Here is a 22,057-nt window from a genome sequence, read left to right on the forward strand (position 1 = left end):
TCTCACTTACATTTGTTTTTCCAGTGTTTGATTGCTAGCCTTTTCCAAATACTTGGTCCTATTTTTGTCTGTGTTGGAGATGTTAATAACCTCTCCTGAATTCCTCTTCCCTGTCATTTCCTCCATGTCATTCCACTAAGTTGAATCCACCACTACTGCTGTTAACCTGCTGCTTCATTTCCCACTGGAGCAAATTTCACCACCTGCTCCCCCCAGCTTTCCAGTTGAAAGTCCTGTTGACCAGCCTGTTTACCTTTTTTGCTAGAACATTGGTTCCAGCTCAATTCAGGTGGAGACTGTCCCAACAGTACAGATCCCTCCTGTTCCAATACCGATGTCAGTGCCCCATGGAAAGGAACATCTCTTTCCCGCACCGCTCTTTCAGCCACGTGTTTACTTTCCTTATTCTCATGCCCCTCTGCCGATTAGCACATGACTCAGGCAGTAATCTGGAGATTATAGCCCTTGCGGACGTGTTCTTTAATTTTGTTCCTAGCTCCTGTAATCTCTGAACAGGTCCTCTATCCTTGTCTTGCCTACGTTGTTTCTTCCAGCGTGGGCCACAACAACTGAATCCTTCCCCTTCTGCTCCAGTATCCTTTCAAGCCAGTTAGAGATATCCCTTACCCTGGCACTGGGCAGACAACACACCATGCAGGATTCTCGATCCTGCTTACAAAAAGATACTATCTATCCCTTTAATTATAGAATCCTCGAGGACCCCCCCCCCCCCCACCCCCGCTTATCTTTTTGCTCCCCACTCTTGAATGGCCTCCTGTACCACGGTGCAGTGTCCCTGCAGAATAGATAGCTGTTGTTCCTCTTAGTTGAGGGCTCAATCATGAGCGGGCATAGTTTTATGATAGGGTGATTCAGAGGGGATTTGATTTAAAAGAAACTTTTTCACTTAACGCATGCTGAGAATCTGGAATGCGTTGCTTGGGAAGGTAATGGAAGCTGGAAAATTTAAACCTTTAAAGATTATTTGGATGAGCACTTGAGATATCATAACATTTAGGAACATGGGATTAGCGCACCCTTAGTGGTAGTTTTGTTGGTGCAGATTTGATGGGTCGAAGGGCCTTTTGTGTGTTATATGAATCTATGAAATATGTGTTCACATTTCCAGTGGGAACTTTGTTTGCCACCCCTCAAAATGGCATCCATGTGTGACTCTGAGTAGCATGCAGATCAGCCAGACCATGATGGTATCGCTGTACAACATTGATAGCCATTTCAAAATGCAGTGGAGACTTACTATGTCTGGTCTCAACCTTGTACAGTTGAATTCCAATTAGCATGGAAGACCTCTAGCTAGCACTCTAATACCTTCATTAAATGCATATAAATTAGTCTCTGGATTATTTCTTCTGGCTGCTGGTTCAGTTGTGTACTTTTTGTTTTCGATCTCATAACCTTGTTCAAAGTTTTTGCACTCCACTAGGTGTGGAATGGCATACTGTGCTGAAAGAAGTTACTTACAGACATAATTGGGCTGATAGGTTTTTACTTGGCGTACGAATATGACTAAGAGAATATAGGAATCTGAGCAGGGCAAACTGCTGGAATGGGGAGGAGCCAGGGTTTAGCAAGATTCAGCTCCACCAAGGTCTTTAGTAAACCCCTCCACCTCAACATTCCTATAGACCAATGGCTAAAACCTACTTCTTTTGCTAAGGACGATGTAGCTGAAATGTACAAACTACTGAATCCATAACACCAATCTCAAATCCAGGTAGGGGTAAGAGCTTTTGGCTGTGAAGTTGCCTTTGGCTTTCAATCTTTAGACGTCCGGCTGTAGTCAGGAACTCTTGTACAGATGCAGCTGCAAGCTTTCAAAGAAGACTACAAGCCTTTATCAGGGCTAAATCTTGTTGAATTTTAAACAGCAAATGCGTTGTATCTGTAGCACACTTTATACTGGAGTATCTGAGATGATGGGAACTGCAGATGCTGGAGAATCCAAGATAATAAAATGTGAGGCTGGATGAACACAGCAGGCCAAGCAGCATCTCAGGAGCACAAAAGCTGACGTTTTGGGCGTAGACCCTTCATCAGAGAGGGGGATGGGGTGAGGGTTCCGGAGTAAATAGGGAGAGAGGGGGAGGCGGACCGAAGATGGAGAGAAAAGAAGATAGGTGGAGAGAGTATAGGTGGGGAGGTAGGGAGGGGATAGGTCAGTCCAGGGAAGATGGACAGGTCAAGGAGGTGGGATGAGGTTAGTAGGTAGGAGATGGGGGTGCGGCTTGGGGTGGGAGGAAGGGATGGGTGAGAGGAAGAACAGGTTAGGGAGGCAGAGACAGGTTGGACTGGTTTTGGGATGCAGTGGGTGGAGGGAAAGAGCAGGGCTGGTTGTGTGGTGCAGTGGGGGGAGGGGACGAACTAGGCTGGTTTTGGGATGCGGTGGGGGAAGGGGAGATTTTGAAGCTGGTGAAGTCCACGTTGATACCATTGGGCTGCAGGGTTCCCAAGCGGAATATGAGTTGCTGTTCCTGCAACCTTCGGGTGGCATCATTGTGGCACTGCAGGAGGCCCATGATGGACATGTCATCTAAAGAATGGGAGGGTGAGTGGAAATGGTTTGCGACTGGGAGGTGCAGTTGTTTGTTGCGAACCGAGCGGAGGTGTTCTGCAAAGCGGTCCCCAAGCCTCCGCTTGGTTTCCCCAATGTAGAGGAAGCCACACCGGGTACAGTGGATGCAGTATACCACATTGGCAGATGTGCAGGTGAACCTCTGCTTAATGTGGAATGTCATCTTGGGGCCTGGGATGGGGGTGAGGGAGGAGGTGTGGGGGCAAGTGTAGCATTTCCTGCGGTTGCAGGGGAAGTTGCCGGGTGTGGTGGGGTTGGAGGGCAGTGTGGAGCGAACAAGGGAGTCACGGAGAGAGTGGTCTCTCTGGAAAGCAGACAGGGGTGGGGATGGAAAAATATCTTGGGTGGTGGGGTCGGATTGTAAATGGCGGAAGTGTCGGAGGATGATGCGTTGTATCCGGAGGCTGGTGGGGTGGTGTGTGAGAATGAGGGGGATCCTCTGGGCCGTTGTGGCGGGGGCGGGGTGTGAGGGATGTGTTGCGGGAGACGCGGTCAAGGACGTTCTCGATCACTGTGGGGGGAAAGTTGCTGGTTTTTGCACTGAATCAGGTTCCATTATTGAAAGCCAGTTATTGAAGGTTAGTAGAAGAACCAATATGATTTTGTGGAAAGCAAATTGTGTTTGCCAAACTTGCTGGAGTTGTTTTGAAGGTTTAAGAAGCAGAGTTAATGTTAGTAATATATTTGAATTTCCGAAAGTTATCCAGTAAAGTGCCACCTAAATGTTTGTTGTACAAGATACGTGCTCATTCTTTTTATTCATTCACGGGACAAGGGTGTCACTGGCTGGACCAGCATTTATTGCCCATCCCTAATTGCCTAGAAGGCAGTTAAGAGTCAACCACATCGCTGTGGGCTTAGACTCCCATGTAAGCCAGATCAGGTTTCCTTCCCTAAAGGATGTTAGTGAACCAGATGGGATTTTCCTGACAATCGACATTCACGGTCATCATTGGATTGTTAATTCTAGATATTTATTGAATTCAAATTCCACCATCTGCTGTGGTGGGATTCGAACCCAGATCTCCAGAACATTATCTGGGCCTCTGGATTAACAGTCCAGTGATAATACCACTAGTCTATCGCCTCCCTCACGGTATTGGAGGTAATCCATTATCATGGCTTGAGAATTGGATGAGACACAAGACATAGAGTTGGCTTTAATGTGTTGTTCCAAAGACTTGCGTCTTTCTAAAATGTCTATGTTAATGTCTTGGAAGATGGCACAGTGTAATGTATCCAAATTTGCTGAAGGTACAAGAGGTGTGAGAGCATGTTGTCAAAACAATTAACAGATGGATTTTAATGTAGGCAAGTATAAAGTCATGCCACAAGGAACAATCAAAAAACAAATCATCATTTAAATGGAGAGACACTCCCAAAAAGTGCAGTTCGAATGGATCTGGGTGTTCATGTGTATGAAACACAAATCATTAACCTGCAAGTACTGCAAATAATTAAGGCAGTGTATGGAATTTTGGCCTTTATTGCTCCAAGGCTGGAGTTTAGAAGTCTTAACAAAGTCTTGGTACAACTATGAGAGTTGGTGACACTGCATCTGGGCTACTGTATGCAGTTTTGGTCCACATTTTATAAAAAAGTGACTGTGTATTAGCATTGGAGGCAGTTCAAAGTAGATTAACTGAACTGATCCTCGGGCTGAAAGTGACCTATCAGTATGGCTAAACATCGGGTTTAAAATAATCTTATTGGGACATACAAGATTCTGAGAGCAGCTTGACAGCGTAGAAGCTGAGTAGCATTCCATCAACAGGAGAATCTTGAACTATGGGCCACAATTACAGAATAAAGGGACACTCATTTAAAACCGAAATGCAGATAAATTTCAGATCATTGGAAGTGTTTAAAGAGGCGTAGGTAGATTTTTGGAATGTCTGTGACATGAAAAGTGCTGGAGATCTCAGCGGGTCAGGAAGTATCTGTGAAAGAAAAGCAAGCTAACATTTCATGTTTAGGTGACTCCTCAGCAGAGCCTGCATTCTCTCCGTAGATGCTGCCTGACCCACTGATCTCCACCATTTTTGTTTCAGTTCAAATTCTCACGCCTACAGTAATTTGCTCCTGCACTGAGGTCTGTGAGGAGCTAGCATGAAAGACTAGTTATGGCCTGAGGCAAATCAGCCACGATCTTGCAGATGAAGAGTCTGGGCCCGAAGCGTCAGCTTTTGTGCTGCTGGGCCTGCTGTGTTCATCCAGCCTCACGTTTTGTTGTCTTGGATTCTCCAGCATCTGCAGTTCCCATTATCACATCACGATCTTGCAGAATACTGGAGCCTCTCGAAGCTGAAATGCTTACTCCTGCCCCTGTTTCTCTTGTTCTTATTACTGGGCTATTTGAAGCAGTGAATGCCCCAGCACATTTAGATGTACTCGCTGACTTCAGAAATTCAGCAAGGTTTAATGCCTTTCTACTTGTTTCTGCTGAAACACAAGTTTAATTATTCAATTGATCGACTTAGTACGAGGTTAAGAACCAGAGCCCAAGATTTGAGAAAATTTTTATCTAACTGCAATCGGGTCAGTTTTTGATGGGTTTTGGCACGGCTTTCGATGAACCAGTATTAATTTTTCTGAAGATTAACTTCTTTAAATTCTTTTAATATTAGGTCAAAAAGTACACAACACACAAGCTTTTGGAGCGTTGCCCCTTCCTCCGGTGTAGTGCTCTGAAAGTTTGTGTTCAAATAAACCCGTTCGGCTATAACTTGATGTCGTGTGATTTTTGACCTTGTCCAATCTAGCCCAACACTACCACTTCACATCATGTTAATATTAAAAGTTATATTGACTGATATTTTCCCTGCAGAAGTGTGAACTTTGTCTTTTCAAGTTATTTTCAATTTCCTTTCCTCCTATCATGCACCATGCACTGATGTCAAGCAAGTGGGCAGATAGATCAGAATTTAGCTGATATTGTTATTGAGAAATGAGTGAGATTTGTGACTTAATGCATTACCTCAGTCTGAGGAGATATTCAACCTCAGCTTAACACTATCTGACTTTGCAGTTGAGAATAGAATACTGACAAGTTGCTAAATGAGAAGATCTGCTGTGATCACACTTGTTATGGTATACCATAGACACTTGGTAATTACCTTTTAAGATTAGGCTGTAACACTGTACTAAATAGAACAGTGTGATTTCAAAGTTTTGGTGAAATTAACTTTAATGGAATTAACAAAGGGGTGAAATGTTTCACAAACTGTTGTGGATTTATGAGAACAACAGTAGAATAGATGAGGGAGCATCATTGGATGTGTATTTGTATTTTCAGAAAGATCTTGTAAGTCTTATCTGAGAGGTAGTGTGCAAAATCAAAGCACATTGGATTGGTGGTAATATACTACCAGAGCATTTATAAAGGATGTACCAGGAAACCATTTGGAAACGCAAGATCCAATCAAGCAGTTATCATCACTTCACGAAGGGGAAGATGTACCTGACAATTGTATTACAGTTCTGAGGAGCTAACAAACAGAATAGATAAGGGGGAACCAAAATCACAGAAATAAGTGGGAAAGCAAGTAGTGAGGATGATACATGGATTTTATAGAGGGATATAGACACGTTAAGTGAGTAAGCAAAAACTTGGAAGATGGAACACGTTATTGAAATATGCAAGGTTATGCATTTTGGCAGAAAGAGTGGAAGAGCTGAGTGTTATTTAAAGAAAGACTTCAGAGAGCTGCAGCACAAAGTGATTTGGGATCCTTGTGAATGAATTGCAAAAAACTAACATTCAAGTTCATTGGGTAATATGGTAATAAGGCAGACAAATGCACAGTTTTTTTAATTTTGATGAGTATGGACTGTAAAAATAGGAAGCCTTGCAAGAAGGGAAGGCAGTTATCATATCTGGAATGCTGAGAACAGTTTTGGTCACCTTTGTGTTAGGAATGATATGACATTGGGGCAGTCAGAGAAAATTCACTCGGTTGATTACAATAAGGAGGGATTTTCTGTTAAGAGATTGATCAGGAGTGAAAAGAGAGTAGACCTTATTAAGCATACAGCTGCATTTAAAGTACAGGAAATTTGAGAGACTCCAGAATTGTATTGGGCGGCACGGTGGCTCAGTGGTTAGCACTACTGCCTCGCAGTGCCAGGGGCCCACGTTTGATTCCGGCCTTGGGTGACTGTCTTTGTGGAGTTTGCACATTCTCCCCGTGACTTCATGGGTTTCCTCTCAGTGCTTCGGCTTCTCCCACAGTCCGAAGGTGCGCGGGTTGGGTAGATTGGTCATACTAAATTGCCCTTGGTGCCCAGGGGTGTGTAGGTTGGATGGATTAGCCGTGGGAAACGCAGAGTTATGCGGTATGGACTTGGTAGACGGAATAGCCTGCTTCCACACTGTAGGGATTCTGTGAATTAGGAAATCAGACTTTGTGTCGTCACTGGCAACATTAGTAATAAATTTGAAGCAAACAATACTGTGATTGTATTGAAATAGTATGCAATTAAAACCAAAATTAAAGATTAACATTTTAATCAACTTAATTAAGATTTTAATTACTAATCACTTAGTCAGCACTTGTTTGTGCATCAAAATGGACAATTAGCTCTGCCAATTATAATATTTTTCAGTGGTTCCTTGAATTTAACCATTCTGACACAAGTAAACTCAAAAGTAGTGGTCAGAAGCTAAAAGATATATTTGTTGGTAACCTCTATTTTTAAACTGAAATAAAATTTGCCTTTTTGGTTGTTAATGACTTGTGCATTTAATTTACTGTTTGATTTTTATTTTTAAAAGAATTCAAGAAGACATGTAGATGTGGACTTAGATTTGGCATCAGCTCAGAGAAAACGAGGTAAGCCTTATGTAGATCTCTGCTGCTTTTGAAATTTAGATGTGAATGTAATGCTGAAACAGGCTGTTGTGGAAAAATGTATTAATTTAACCAGAGCTGGCATTGTTTATTTCTGTTAATTTTTCTAAGCATTGGTGTAAAGTTTTAGTTTTGTGATCTTAATTTTTAAATTTTGGTGCCAGCCATGACGCAATTGGAGGATTTTTGTCCTATTCTATGGTTAATTTCAAACATACGTTTTATTCAAACTTGCAGCAACTGCACCAGTACCATCATCTACCTTTACTTTGCATATTTGTGTCCAACGATAGGTTTGTTTTTGGGGAAAAACAGGAAATTAGAGGATATACTTTGTGCATAATGTGAAAGAGTAATGTAAACTGGTAAACACCTCAGTGCAGTAAAGCTTAAATTTAGGTCAATGATATTTTCATATATCTTAAAATTATTTGATGCATTATATCAGCTAAAGCTAGAATAATCAGTATAAAATTTTCTGAGGAAAGGTGCTTTGTATGGCAGTAGCATGTCTCCAGTTAGATTGAACTGGTTGTGTGCAATCTTCTAATGGCTGAACAGACTTTCTTATGGCTATATAATGCCCAAAGCACTCAGCTGCTTCACACGCAAACTTTCCAAGCATGTGTTGTATCAAATTGTCTCCTTTTGTCTTCTGATTTTATGTGGTAGTGTGTTTACTCCTTGTTGGCCAGTTGAGTCCCAGAAACAAGAGGAGCTACAAGCAAGTAAATGATGGCATGTTTAACCTTTTTAAAGCTTTAAGCTTGCCTATATATATTACGCCATGTATGGTATACACTGTCCCTTAATCATTGCAGCATTGGTCCCATCTGTTATGCACCATAATTGTGAGACCAGTAGGTTGGATGGATTTTTATGGTGGTGCTGCTTTGCCTCAGCAGAAAGTCACAGCTTAAGCAATGTAATGGCTAGATGTTACAGTTATTGTTTACCTGTATCACTATACAAACCAGTTTTAATTATGGAAGTTCCCTTGTGTTTTGTTTAGGTTTGCTATGTACTTATACAACAGTGCTTCCCCAAAAAATATGTCAGCTAGGAATCTTCAAGAATGGCACAGATGGCCAATAATTCCCATTTTCTCCCTACTATCATGTTATTGCAATAAGAAGTAAGATTCTGGCAGTTTTTTATTTTAATTTGCTTTCTGCATGACTTTTTTTGTCTGCTTTTTATGGTATAAGTTGATGAGAGCATTAAAGATTTTGATTATATTTGTTCATGAAGACTTCTGTGTGAACTTAGTCTTATTTCTATCATTTCATACTCCACAGGACCTCCTTATAGCCCAACAGATTCACTGAAAGCCTCTTGGGCGCGGCTGAAACACAGAGATTGGCTCTACAGTTCTTCCCACTTGCCTAATGCTTCTGATTTTGATCTGAATCAGTCTCTTGGAATCCATGCATTCATCGAAAACATTGTTAGTTTTGTGAGTGGAGGTGTAGGAACTTCCCCAGGTTTTAAAGAATCTGAAGAAAACATGGCTTCTAATCCTCAGGCCATCATCATTGCCATGGAGCAGCAACAGCTCAGGTCTGAGGTAAGCAGTGGGTTTCCTTGATATATGCAGCCTAGTCAACCACATGTCAGAATACTCTCATTTGAAGGTTATACTTTTAAAGTCTCATGTCAAACAGTAGAGGCTAATGATAGCTAAATTCAGTTAACTGTGAAGAATCTTTTTGGATAATTTTCTGTTCTTGAATGCACATGTTGGATAGTGCTGTTGGAGGAACCTTCAAAAACGAAGTTGCTGGAAAAGCTCAGCTGGTCCAGCATCATCTGTGAAGGAAACAAAGCATTAACGTTTCTGGTCTGGTGACCCTTCCTCAGAACCCAGCTGAGCTTTTCCAGCAACTTTTGTTTTTGTTCCTGACTTACATCATCCTCTTCTTTTGGTTTTTATTCAGAAACATATTGTCTTGCACGCAACTCCTGTAGCAGGCAGAGAACCTCCAGCTTTTTCCTGTAACAAAGGGGTGGAAAAATAGCTTTCACTTCTTCAAGACCCCAACAGCAACTGCCGAAAGCTAAACTAAAATTCCTAGTTCTGTGAGGCTGCTTCTATGTTCCAACTTGTTTAAAAATACCCAAGGCTTCACAAGTTGTTAAACTTCTCGTGGATTGTTCAGCCTCTGACCCCCCAATCTCTCTCTTTCAAAGAAACCAGGACAAAACACGCCTCTTAAAGCCACAATCCGAAGATCACCACCAATGCATCTGATGTTTCTTTCCTTTCCACATGTACTGTCAGGTTCTCTAAGAATCTTTCATTAAGGTCATCTCTAATTCTTCTATATTCCAGCAAGTACAGGTCCAACCTCGATAACAAGGTGTAGAGCTGGATGAACGCAGCAGGCCGAGCAGGAAAGTTGATGTTTCAGGACTAGACTTTCTGATGAAGGCCCAAAACATCAGCTTTTGTGCTCCTAAGATGCTGCTTGGCCTGCTGCGTTCATCCAGCTCTACACCTTGTTATCGTGGATTCTCCAGCATCTGCAGTTCTTACTATCACAGGTCCAACCTTCTTAGCCTCTTGTCATAAAACAGGCCCTCCAGATATACTGGCATTGGAGGCAGACCACCAAGGAGGAATTGAGTATACTGGGCTTGTATAACTGAGAGAGGTAACCAGACAAGTCATAGAGACATAAAGTCATACAGTACAGAAGAGCCCTTTCAACCCATCAAGTCTGCACTCATTCCACTTTCCAGCACTTGACCTATAGTCTTGACATAGTTATGACATTTCCAGTGCTCATCCAGGTACTTATTAAAGACTTCCCACCTCTATAACCCTCCTTGCCTGGACCCAAATTAGTCATCAGATAGGGAGTTTCTGGGTGGCTTGATGTGGGCCACATGAGTTTGGGGTGGTGGGTGAGTGGGGAGATAGCTGTTCCTGGTTTGATTGGATTGGATCAGCGTTAGGCACTTTGTACCAGCAGAGTCCTTGGCCTCTGACCTGTAGGCACAGTTCTGTGGTTCACCCAGTTGAGTTTTTGATCAATGCTTAGAGCAAGAATGTTGTTGGTGGAGGATTTCGGAATGCCATTGAATGTCAAGGAGAGGTGGTTAAACTCTTTCTTTGATTGTCAAGGTCATTACCTGACGCTCGCTTGAATGTTTCTTGTCACTTAGCACTGTAAACCTGAATTTTGGTCTAGTTCTGCTGCACGTGGACAATACCGCTTCCGAGTCAGGAATGGGATCAAACACTACAGTTGTTAATATATAATCCCCATTTCAGTTAACCATTTAGCATGTGATGGAATATCTTCCACTTGCTTGGATGAACATTGAAGAAACTTGATATCATGCAGGATAAGGCAACCTGCATAATCAGCACTCTATCCATCATATTAAGTATTCAATGTACTGGAAGGATCACCTTTGAATTAAAGCTTAACTGGACTTGTCTTCTAAATATTCTGGATACAAGACCAGGTAAGCAGCTATCTAACCACTAGTAGCATTTACACCGTGTACAATGTGCAAGTTAGGAGTGTGATGGAATTATAGTCTGAGTGCTTCTGCATCAAGGGAAACTTGACACTATCCAGGGCAAAGAAGCCTTGAGGAACCTTATCCATGACTTGCAACATTTGCTGTTTGTATCACAGCACAGTGGCAGCAGGTTTACTCTATATGAGATGCATTACAACAAAATATCAAAGCTGTGTCAGCAGTGTCTTTCAAACCATTAACCCCTGCCTCCAAAAACAGGTCAGTGCTTGGGCCTGAGCTGTTCACAGTACATAGCAATGATTTAATGAAGGAATTAAATGTAATTTTTCCAAATCTACTGGCATCACAAAACTGAGAGGCATAGATAGAGTTGATAGCCAGAGACTATTTCCCAGGGCAGAAATGGCTAGCACGAGGGGTCATAGTTTTCAGCTGGTTGGTGGAAAGTATAGAGGGGATGTCAGAGGCAGGTTCTTTACGCAGAGAGTTGTGAGAGCATGGAATGCGTTGCCAGCAGCAGTTGTGGAAGCAAGGTCATTGGGGTCATTTAAGAGACTGCTGGACATGCATATGGTCACAGAAATGTGAGGGTGCATACATGAGGATCAATGGTCGGCACAACATTGTGGGCTGAAGGGCCTGTTCTGTGCTGTACTGTTCTATGTTCTATGTGTGGAATTCTCATTGAGAATGTAAAGAGGCTTCAGGATGATGGAGATAAATTGAATGAGTGGTCAATCGTGGCAGATGCAATATTAGGCAGTACTTAGGTTGCAAACTTGTTTCGAGCTTGAGTCCATTTGCAAATCAAGTTGTACACAACTCAATACACTGCACGAAAAGATTAAGTAGCTGTTTGTATGTCAGACCTTTAAAATTACAACCTCGTATGGGATCATGTTGGTAAGTATGGGTTTTTTGAAGTTGAATGTTCATAAATTAGGGACCCCTTGCAGTGTGGCATTATAAGTCTGGGATTCTCCAATTTGGTTGGAAAAATGAAATGGCAGACTATTATTTAAATGGTGGCGTATTGAGAAATTTTGATGTACAGAGGGACCTGTGTGTCTTTGTACACTCATTGCTGAAAACAAGATACAGCAAGTAGTTATGCAAGCATAAGCTGTGACTGCATTGGCCAGGTGGGGCCGAAGCAGACTCATAGTGACTGAGTTGAGTTTGGGCCAGTGCGGTACCTGGTGGCATCGACATTGGCCAAGTTCAGCAAGGACTCCATGGCAAGGGCATCAGTGGAGGTGCGATGGTGATGATGAGTAGTGACTTCATTCCAACGGCAGCAACACGGTGAAGGGAACTCATGTCTGGCCATCAGGCCTATGGCTCATGATGGAACACTTAACAGGAAGGACTGTAACGTTGAACACTTCCTTTTTATTTTTTTCATACTTCTGCCTTTATATCCATGTTTTGGTTTTTTTTATGTTTTAAGGTGGTGCCAGGGATTGGTGACACTCAAATATTTTTCAATATTTTGTAACGCAACACATGTGGCAATAAATAAATCAATCAAAAAACTTGAACAAGAGATGGATATACCTAAAACGAGACAAAAAAGTTAGTCCTTCAGCATAGAGACAAGCCCTTCGGTCCAAGTTGGTCTGTGCTGTCCATCCATGCTAACCACATTTCCCTGCACCTTATGCATATCCTCCTTTCTTGGCCATGTATTCATCCAAATTCATTTAAAATGTTGATTTACCCACACCAATCACTTATTCTGGAAGCTCATTCCATATGTCTACCACCCTGTGTGTAAAATAAAACAAAAAAATGTTGTATTTTTGGTTCCCGTGTATTCTTTCCCCTCTTAGCTTAAACTGATGCCTTCTATTCCTCAATTCCCCAGTCCTGGGAAAAAGACTGAGTGCATTCATCCTAACCATGCCTCACATGCGCCCCCCACCACCACCACACTCACTCTGCTGTGCTCTAAAGAAAAAGTCCTAGCTTGTCCAACCTCTCCCTTATAACTGTCTCATCAGTCCTAACAACATCTTTGCAAATTTCTGCTGCGCACTTTCCTGTTTAGTAACAACCTTCCTATAGTGCGGTTCCCAAAACTGAACACACTACTCCAATGCCAGCCTCACCACCATCCTGTACAACTGCAATATAACTTAGCAACTTCTGTACTTGGTCCCCTGACTGATGAAGGCCATGTGCCAAAAACTGCCTTCCTTCACTGCCCTGTCTACCTGAAATCAGTATAAAACATGCCACTTAATTTGACTTGATAAGTGTTCATAATGATCAAAAAAATTAAGGAATGAAGATAAGTGACATGGACAGGGAATGTAACAGTGGTCTGGTAGCCATATTTGTATAGCAGGAGAAATCCAATAATTTTTCACTGAAATAACAGATGTGTTGGAAAACCTCAGATATCTTTAAGGTAAACATTGCTTTTAATGATGATGAATATTCCATTGTTAGATATTTTATTCTCAATTATTCTGAATATTTATAGATATTCTTGTCTAGATATAAATAACATTGAACAGAATTGCAGTCATACAGCTTTTGACAGGTTTTGGTACAGGTATGTGAATTGCTTGTTATTTCAGAGTCATAGTCACACAGCATGGAAACAGACCCATTGGTCCCAAACTGAAGTAGTTGCGCGGTCTGCTTTTGGCCCATATCCCTCTAACCCTTTGGTATTCATGTACCTGTCCAAATGTCTTTTAATCATTGTAACTGTATCTGCATCTACTACTTTCTCTGGCAGTTCATTTCTCACATGAACCACTGTCTGTACAAGAAAAAATGTTGACTCTCATGTAATTTTTAAATCTTTCTCCTGTCACCTTAAAAATATGCCCCCCACTTTTGACGACTCCACCTGTGGCATAATACCCTTGTCTTATCTATGCCCCTCATGACTTTAAAATCGTCAATAAGGCCACCCCTCAATGTCTTACCCTCCAGTGGGGAAATAAAAATCCTAGCCTATTCAACCGCTCCTTATAACTCAAATGCACCATTTCGGCAACATCTTTGTAAATCTCTTATGAATTGTTTCCAGCCTAATAATATCCTCCTTATAACAGGGTGACCAGAACTGTACACAGTACTCCAAAAGTGGCCTCAACAATGTCTTGTACAACCTCAAAATGACATCCAAAGTGCTATACTCTATAGTTTGAGCAATGAAGGCAAGTGTGCTAAATGTCATCTTAACTACCCTGTCCACCTCCGACGCAACTTTCAAAGAACAATGTACCTGAACCCCAAGGTCCCTGTGTTCAACAAAACTACACAGGCCACTACCCATAAGGCCTTCTAACTACTTAAATCAGTTAAAATTCCGTTGGATTGGATAGACAGAGGTGAAGGCGCACATGATAACGTGGGCACATTTGGTTATAAATAGTTGCTTTTGTGGAGGGAAATGGTACCACACATTTGTTGGGTGAAATGTCTCCATTTTAATTACGGAAAAATGCTTCTGATCAAAAAGTCGATTTTAACATGCTTTGGTTCAGATTAATTCTTTGCTTATGCACAATTAAGTATGAAGCTCTGCAATAATACTTCATTTGATGTATTTTAGCTACGTCTGGCAGCCCTTCATCAAATCTTGGTGTTGCTTTCTGGAATGGAGGAAAAGGGCAGCCAGTTGACTGGAAGTAATTCTCTGACTTCATGGTTCCACTCTGCTTCCTTACTCACATCGGTCAGGCTGCAATTCCTGGCAGGATGCTTTGGCCTGGACACCGTGGGAAATGCAGGAATTAAAGGTGAAAGTGTCCAACTGCATCATTATCAGGTACTCACCAAATGTAATCATCAGATTAGGGTGTGATTTGAAGTTAATCTGAAATACAGAATCTGTTGATCTATATTAAAACTCCAGTTTCTTTATCTTAAAAGCCCAGTCTTAAAAAGCAATCTCTGGAAATGCAACATAAAAATTTGGAAATAGTTGTCAGTTGGAAATAGTATCAGAGATAATGGGAACTGCAGATGCTGGAGAATTCCAAGATAATAAAATGTGAGGCTGGATAAACACAGCAGGCCAAGCAGCATCTCAGGAGCACAAAAGCTGACGTTTCGGGTCTAGACCCTTCATCAGAGAGGGGGATGGGGAGAGGGAGCTGGAATAAATAGGGAGAGGGGGGGAGGCGGACCGAAGATGGAGAGCAAAGAAGATAGGTGGAGAGAGTATAGGTGGGGAGGTAGGGAGGGGATAGGTCAGTCCAGGGAAGACGGACAGGTCAAGGAGGTGGGATGAGGTTAGTAGGTAGCTGGGGGTGCGGCTTGGTGTGGGAGGAAGGGATGGGTGAGAGGAAGAACCGGTTAGGGAGGCAGAGACAGGTTGGACTGGTTTTGGGATGCAGTGGGTCGGGGGGAAGAGCAGGGCTGGTTGTGTGGTGCAGTGGGGGGAGGGGAACGAACTAGGCTGGTTTAGGGATGCAGTAGGGGAAGGGGAGATTTTGAAACTGGTGAAGTCCACATTGATACCATATGGCTGCAGGGTTCCCAGGCGGAATATGAGTTGCTGTTCCTGCAACCTTCGGGTGGCATCATTGTGGCACTGCAGGAGGCCCATGATGGACATGTCATCTAGAGAATGGGAGGGGGAGTGGAAATGGTTTGCGACTGGGAGGTGCAGTTGTTTGTGGCGAACTGAGCGGAGGTGTTCTGCAAAGTGGTCTCCAAGCCTCCGCTTGGTTTCCCCAATGTAGAGGAAGCCGCACCAGGTACAATGGATGCAGTATACCACATTGGCAGATGTGCAGGTGAACCTCTGCTAAATGTGGAATGTCATCTTGGGGCCTGCGATAGGGGTGAGGGAGGAGGTGTGGGGACAAGTGTAGCATTTCCTGCGGTTGCAGGGGAAGGTGCCGGGTGTGGTGGGGTTGGAGGGCAGTGTGGAGCGAACAAGGGAGTCACGGAGAGAGTGGTCTCTCCGGAAAGCAGACAGGGGAGGGGATGGAAAAATGTCTTGGGTGGTGGGGTCGGATTGTAGATGGCGGAAGTGTCGGAGGATGATGCGTTGTATCCGGAGGTTGGTGGGGTGGTGTGTGAGAACGAGGGGGATCCTCTTAGGGCGGTTGTGGCGGGGGCGGGGTGTGGGGGATGTGTTGCGGAAAATACGGGAGACGCGGTCAAGGGCGTTCTCGATCACTGTGGGGGGGAAAGTTGCGGTCCTTAAAGTACTTGGACATCTGGGATGTGCGGGAGTGGAATGTCTTATCGTGGGAGCAGATGCGGCGGAGGCGGAGGAATTGGGAATAGGGGATGGAATTTTTGCAGGAGGGTGGGTGGGAGGAGGTGTATTCTAGGTAGCTGTGTGAGTCGGTGGGCTTGAAATGGACATCAGTTACAAGCTGGTTGCTTGAGATGGAGACTGAGAGGTCCAGGAAGGTGAGGGATGTGCTGGAGATGGCCCAGGTGAACTGAAGGTTGGGGTGGAAATAGTCCATTTTCTCATGTTCTGAATTTTACGTTCATGACCATTAATACAATATATGTAAAGCTGTTGCATTTTCAATTTAAATCTGAGAAATGCTCCATAAATTGTTTTAATTCTTTCCTCCTTGAAATTAATTATTCTAAATCAGATTTTACAGACTGCTCTGTATTTGTCAATTCACATTTTCCTGAAATAAAGCATATTTATTGGAAGAGTTTGTGAAATCCATGGAGGTGATGTATGTATTCTGTGTTGTTTTCTCCAAATGGGACAAATTTGGACGTGGCCTTCAGATTTCCATTCCTTGAAGTAAAAACCTGACCTGTTGAGAATTTCCAGTGCAATCTGGGAACAAATTGAAATTGGTCTTCAAAAATTATTAATGGGCAGGCAATACATTAGAATGGCAACCAGAGTGATTCAGTCATGTTCTCCTCATATGAAATCTACGGATGTACTTTAAAAATCCTGATGGCTGAAAATCACTGAATGTTTGGTAATTCAAAAACAGAAAGCTTTTGAAAGGAATTCAAACTCCAAGACTGCAGCGATACCATTAAGTTATGGCTGACTTAAATAAAAATGGGCGAATTCTACAAAAAGCCATTTTGTACAAGCCAAATAAAGGAACATTGGGTGTTTAGGAGCCAATGAAGATCCCACCTGAACCGTTCCCGACCATATGTCTCAACCCAGGCCAATATTCATTCATCTTCCAGGTTTTCACATGCGGCAGTTATTGCTTTCAGTTGGAGAGCTTGCAGGCCGGTGGATAATTGGGTCAGGGAACACAGATTTGAGATCCAAAAATAAAGACATTTATTCTGTCCTTACTTTTCCATTTTGGTTCACCAATTCCACTTCTCTGCACACTTTGAAGAGTATCTGTTGTAATTCATGGTTACAAATACTGGCAGTGCAGTAACTCCACAGGAGATGAGATGTAATTATTGTTTTCCAAATTTGCATCTGGCAGTTTCTGTTGTAAATCAAGAAAATAAAACAGGTAAAAAAGCACAAAGTATGTAGGTATTCTTTAAAAAATATTTCTTTAGTGTTTTTAAAACGCATAATAAAATTAAAGCTAATCAAAGTCGTTGATGGTGATTGTTACCTTGTGCACCTGGAGATTGCAGGTTCGAGTCCCTCTGAGCTACACACTTTGATTACTATCTTTCAGTGGATGTGTTTGAACCCTTTTGGATTGACCTAAACGACCCTGTATAATTAATTTTGAAGGAATGTGGGTAACCTTTTCCTGATGTACTGACCAGTGTTCCTCCCTTAACATTGCAAGTGATGGATTATCTCTTCAATTCTCATTATTGTTTATTACAAATTTGTTGTCACCTTTCCCTAAATCGAAACAGCAATTGCACTTCAAGAGGTACTGAACTGGTTGTCAAGTGTTATAGGCATCCTGGGGTTGTGAAAAGTGTTACATAAGTTACTGCCTTCCTTTAAGCTCCATCTGTAAGTATTGATGACATTTCAATGAAGTCTGTTCAGGTGGTCAATCAAACTTGACGCAACTTGGTAATTTGTTTATTCAGGATGGTATTAGAGCTGCCAAAAGAAACATTCAGATGGATATCCAGAGTGCTGTGCACAAGATCTACCAACAACTATCCGCTACCCTCGAGCGGGCTTTGCAAGCAAATAAGCACCACATTGGTAAGGATTTGAAATGTTGCATAAAAACTGGAAAACATGAGAAGGTGGTAGTTATGGACTTCTGTTTTGAAATGGTTGGCTCTCATCCTCCTTTCATTTTCATCCCTTCTTTAATGGTGCCATTATGCTCAGAAAAATATCAAGTCAAAACTAAATACAGTCGTATAAATAATTTTGGTATATGGTCCTCATTTAACAATAATACTCATTTGCAGTAAAATCTTGTTCAGTATCTCAACACACTTCTATTAGGGGTGGTGTTCAAAAATGACCAGTTGCACGTCATTGATAAAATGTGGAGCTGGAGGAGCACAGCAGGTCAAACAGCATCTGAGGACCAGGAAAGTCGAAGTTTTGGGTCTGGATCCTTCATTAGGACTGGGGAGGAGGAAGGGAGCTCAGAAATAAATGGGGTGGGGTGAGGTTGGGGGAAGGTGAGTAGGATGGTGACAAGCGAAAGCAAGTAGGGAGTTGTCATGATTAGTCAGCGGGAAGAGTGGGAGCAGATCATTGAGAAGGAAGATGGACAGGTTGTGTTAGGTCAAGGAGACAGGCAGAGAGAGGGGCCTGGACATGGGATGAGGCTGAGGGTGGGGAGACTTTGAAGTTGTTGAACTTTATGTTGAGGCCACAATTTATCATTTTACATTGAAAGGGAATGCACAGGAGGTTAAGCCTATCTGTGCCAGCTCCGTAAGAACAAAGCTGCTGGTTACACTCTCCTACCCTTTCCATGTTGCACTACAAAGTTTTCACACCTCAGATGCTTATCAGTTTCCTTTTGAAAGCTGTGATTGAACCTATCTCCATCATATTCCTCAGTCATTGGGCATTCTAGTTCATAACAATTTGCTGTCTGAAAATGCCATTTTTGGTTCTTTTGCTAAGTATCTTTAGCTGGTGTCCTGTGGTTGTGGTGCTTCCCACCAGTTAAAACTATTTCTGTCTCTTGACTCAATCTACAGCCATTATTTTCTGTGCCTGAGGAAAATTTATTTCAGATGCACTTCTCCAAGGAAGACAGCCTGGTTTCTTTGATTTGTCCTGACAACAGAAATCCCTCATCTGTGGAAACATTTTCACTAATCTTTCTGGCACCCTTTCTAAAACCCTCACATCCTTCCTAGAGTGTGATGAACCAAAGATACTGGACCCTGAGGCCAAACCTGTAAATTATTTTCAAGCTTTTGTGCTCCTGAGATGCTGCTTGGCCTGCTGTGTTCATCCAGCCTCACATTTTATTATCTATAATTAATTTCAAGTGCTTTGCTTTTGAACTATATTTATGCAATTCATAAATATGTTTGCATTTTAAAATCACTTTAACAATCAGTCTTGCCACCTACAATTATTTGTGCATGTATACGCCTGATATTGCTGTCCTTCCGCCACCTTCAGAATTTATAACCTTTGTTTATATTGCTTCTCCTAGTCCTTCTTACAAACCTGCATCAATTCACGAAAACTCTGCATTAAATTTCATCTGCCACATGTACAGCCACTGTTTCAGCCTGTCTTTGTTCTCTGGTCTATCACTGTCCTCCTCGTTGTTCAAGCTCCAAGATCAGAGTTTTGCCCTGTATGTCCAAGTCTAAGTCATTAATATCCATATATATAAAGAAGACTCTAAGAACAGCCCTTGGGGGAAACTCACCATAGACCTCCTTCCAGTTTGAAGAACAATATTGTTGACTGCTACTATTTCGTGTCACTCAGCCAACTTAGTATTCATCCTGCAGCTCTCCTGGTTCAATGGGCTCCAACTTGCTTGCTTGCCTGTTATGTGGCATCATGAACGTCATAGCTTCCTCATTATCTTCATAAATATCTTGATCTTTTTAAAAGATAGTCAAATCGAGTTAGTTAAATTTGTTCAAGGCAAATTACTTTTATCTTGGGTTTTCTTGATTAATCCACATGTGTAGAAGTCACAGCTAGTTTTTGTCCCTGAATATCATTTACATAAGTTTTTCCACCACTTAGGTTAAACTTGGCCTGTCTGTAGTTCTAAGTTCATCCTTCCATGCCTTTGTTCAACAAAAAAATGTTGATTATGACTTTGGCAGCATATTCTTGATAAAAGAAAGTGCAAAGTACTCACTAAGCACTTTTTCAGCTCTTGTGTCCTGAGGAAATATAATACCTGAAATGTTGATTCCTCCAGATGTTGCCTGGCTTGCTGTGTTTTTCCAGCCTCCTGCATCTACCTTTGACTGCAACTGCAGTATTTTTGTGTCTAACCAAGGTTATAGTGCAATAGGTTTATTTGAAATCATAAGCTTTCGAAGTGCTGCCCCTTCATCAGGTGGCCTGACGTCAGCATTCTGCATGGCATTTTGTTTCCACTATCTCTTCACCGAGTGTACCTCACAATCTCTTTCGTTCCCTCTTCAATTTCTGAAATTCACTCTGGAAAAACTGGTAGCTCTTGTGCCTGCTTTTGCCATGTAAAACTTTGTTTGCCTCCTCCGTGGAATTGCGCAGGGCACCAACCACACTCTTCACGAGACAATGTTTTGTTGCAGTCTACAATCTGCTGTTTAATATTCTTGGTTTCAGTACAGTCTACTTCTAATTGACCAGCCTTCTTTGAATTTTGAGTAGCTCATTGCATCAACTTCCCACATTCTTCTCACTCTGATCCATATTTGACCCCTAGTAGGCCTAGATTTTTTAAATTAGATCTGAGCAAAAATTTGTAGCTCAGGTTGTAGATGCAGTTGTTTGTTTGCTCGTTGATCCAATGGTTCCATGGTGAGCAGACATTTCGTTACCAGTCCAAGCAACATCATCAGTGGAACCTCTAATTATAGCATCGGTGTTCTGATCAGTTATGAATTTATAGGATCCTCTGGTGTGGTGTGTCTTGTCGCTTTAGGTTTTTTTTTCAGCATCAGTATGCGTTACAGGGTTTGTTTCTACTGTTTGTTAATGGAGCCCCGTGCTGAGAACCAGGCCTCCAGAAATTCCCTTGCAGCTCTTGTTTGTTTGCCCCAGTATAGTCACGTTGTCCCAGTTAAACTAATGGCCTTCTTTGTCTGTGTGTATCAAGACAAGTGAATAGCGGTCATATCTTTTTACTGCCAGCTGGTATTTGTGTGTCCTGGTTGTCAGTTTCCTCCCTGTTTGTCCAATGTAATGTCTGTTGTGCTCGTTACATGAGATTCGTTATAGATACTGTACGTGCAGGTGAACTGGCTTCCCACTTCCTACAGGCTAAGGGGGTGGCAGTCAGCACCTGCATGGACCCAAGCTATGCCTGTCTCTTCATTGGATACATGGAACAGTCCCTTTTCCACCGTTACACTGGCACTGTCCCCAACCTCTTCCTCCACTACATTGACTGTATCAGCGCTGCCTCGTGTTCCGACAAGGAGCTTGAACTTTAACACCTTTCACCCCAACCTCAAATTCACCTGGACCATCTCTGATACTTCTCGCTCTTTCCTGGACCCCTCTGTCTCCATCTCTGGTGCCTGCTTTCGAAACCATCATCTATTTCAAGCCCACTCATAGCGGCCTAGACTACGCCTTCTCCCCCGCACCTTTCTGCAAGAATGCAATCCCCTACTTCCAATTCTTCTGTCTCTGTCGCGTCTGCTCCCAAGATGAGGTGTTCCACTACCACACATTCCAAATGTCCTCCTATTTCAAGGACTGCAACTTCCCCCACCCCACTCTTTGGTGGTTGAAAATGCCTTAAACCCACATGTCTTCCGTTTCCCGCATCTCTACCCTCACATCCTCTCCCTCCAATAAAAACAAAGACAGAATTCACCTTGTCTTCGCGTATCACCCCACCAACCTCCGTACCCAATGCATCATTCTCTGCCACTTCCACCACCTACAGTCTGACCCCACAATCAAAGATCTATTTCCCTCTCCACCCCATCTGCTTTTTGTAAAGACTTCTTTCTCCACGACTACCTCGTCCACTCTACAGACCCCACTACTCAGCCACCCACAGCACCTTTCCTTGCAACCGCAGGAAGTGCAACACCTGCC

At 42.6% G+C, this 22,057-nt stretch overlaps 1 protein-coding gene across 1 annotated transcript in view; it reads left to right on the forward strand.

The window, feature by feature from the left end:
* Positions 1-22,057, forward strand: part of herc1 (HECT and RLD domain containing E3 ubiquitin protein ligase family member 1) — a 339,275-nt gene that overhangs the window by 96,550 nt on the left and 220,668 nt on the right. Inside the window, exons 25-28 of the mRNA XM_059640184.1 lie at positions 7,368-7,425; positions 8,742-9,010; positions 14,513-14,728; positions 17,932-18,052. Of these exons, the coding sequence (XP_059496167.1) occupies positions 7,368-7,425; positions 8,742-9,010; positions 14,513-14,728; positions 17,932-18,052 (664 nt within the window). The remainder of the gene's footprint in view (positions 1-7,367; positions 7,426-8,741; positions 9,011-14,512; positions 14,729-17,931; positions 18,053-22,057) is intronic.

This window comes from Stegostoma tigrinum, chromosome 36, assembly GCF_030684315.1.
Source record: "Stegostoma tigrinum isolate sSteTig4 chromosome 36, sSteTig4.hap1, whole genome shotgun sequence".
Lineage (NCBI taxonomy): Eukaryota > Metazoa > Chordata > Chondrichthyes > Orectolobiformes > Stegostomatidae > Stegostoma > Stegostoma tigrinum.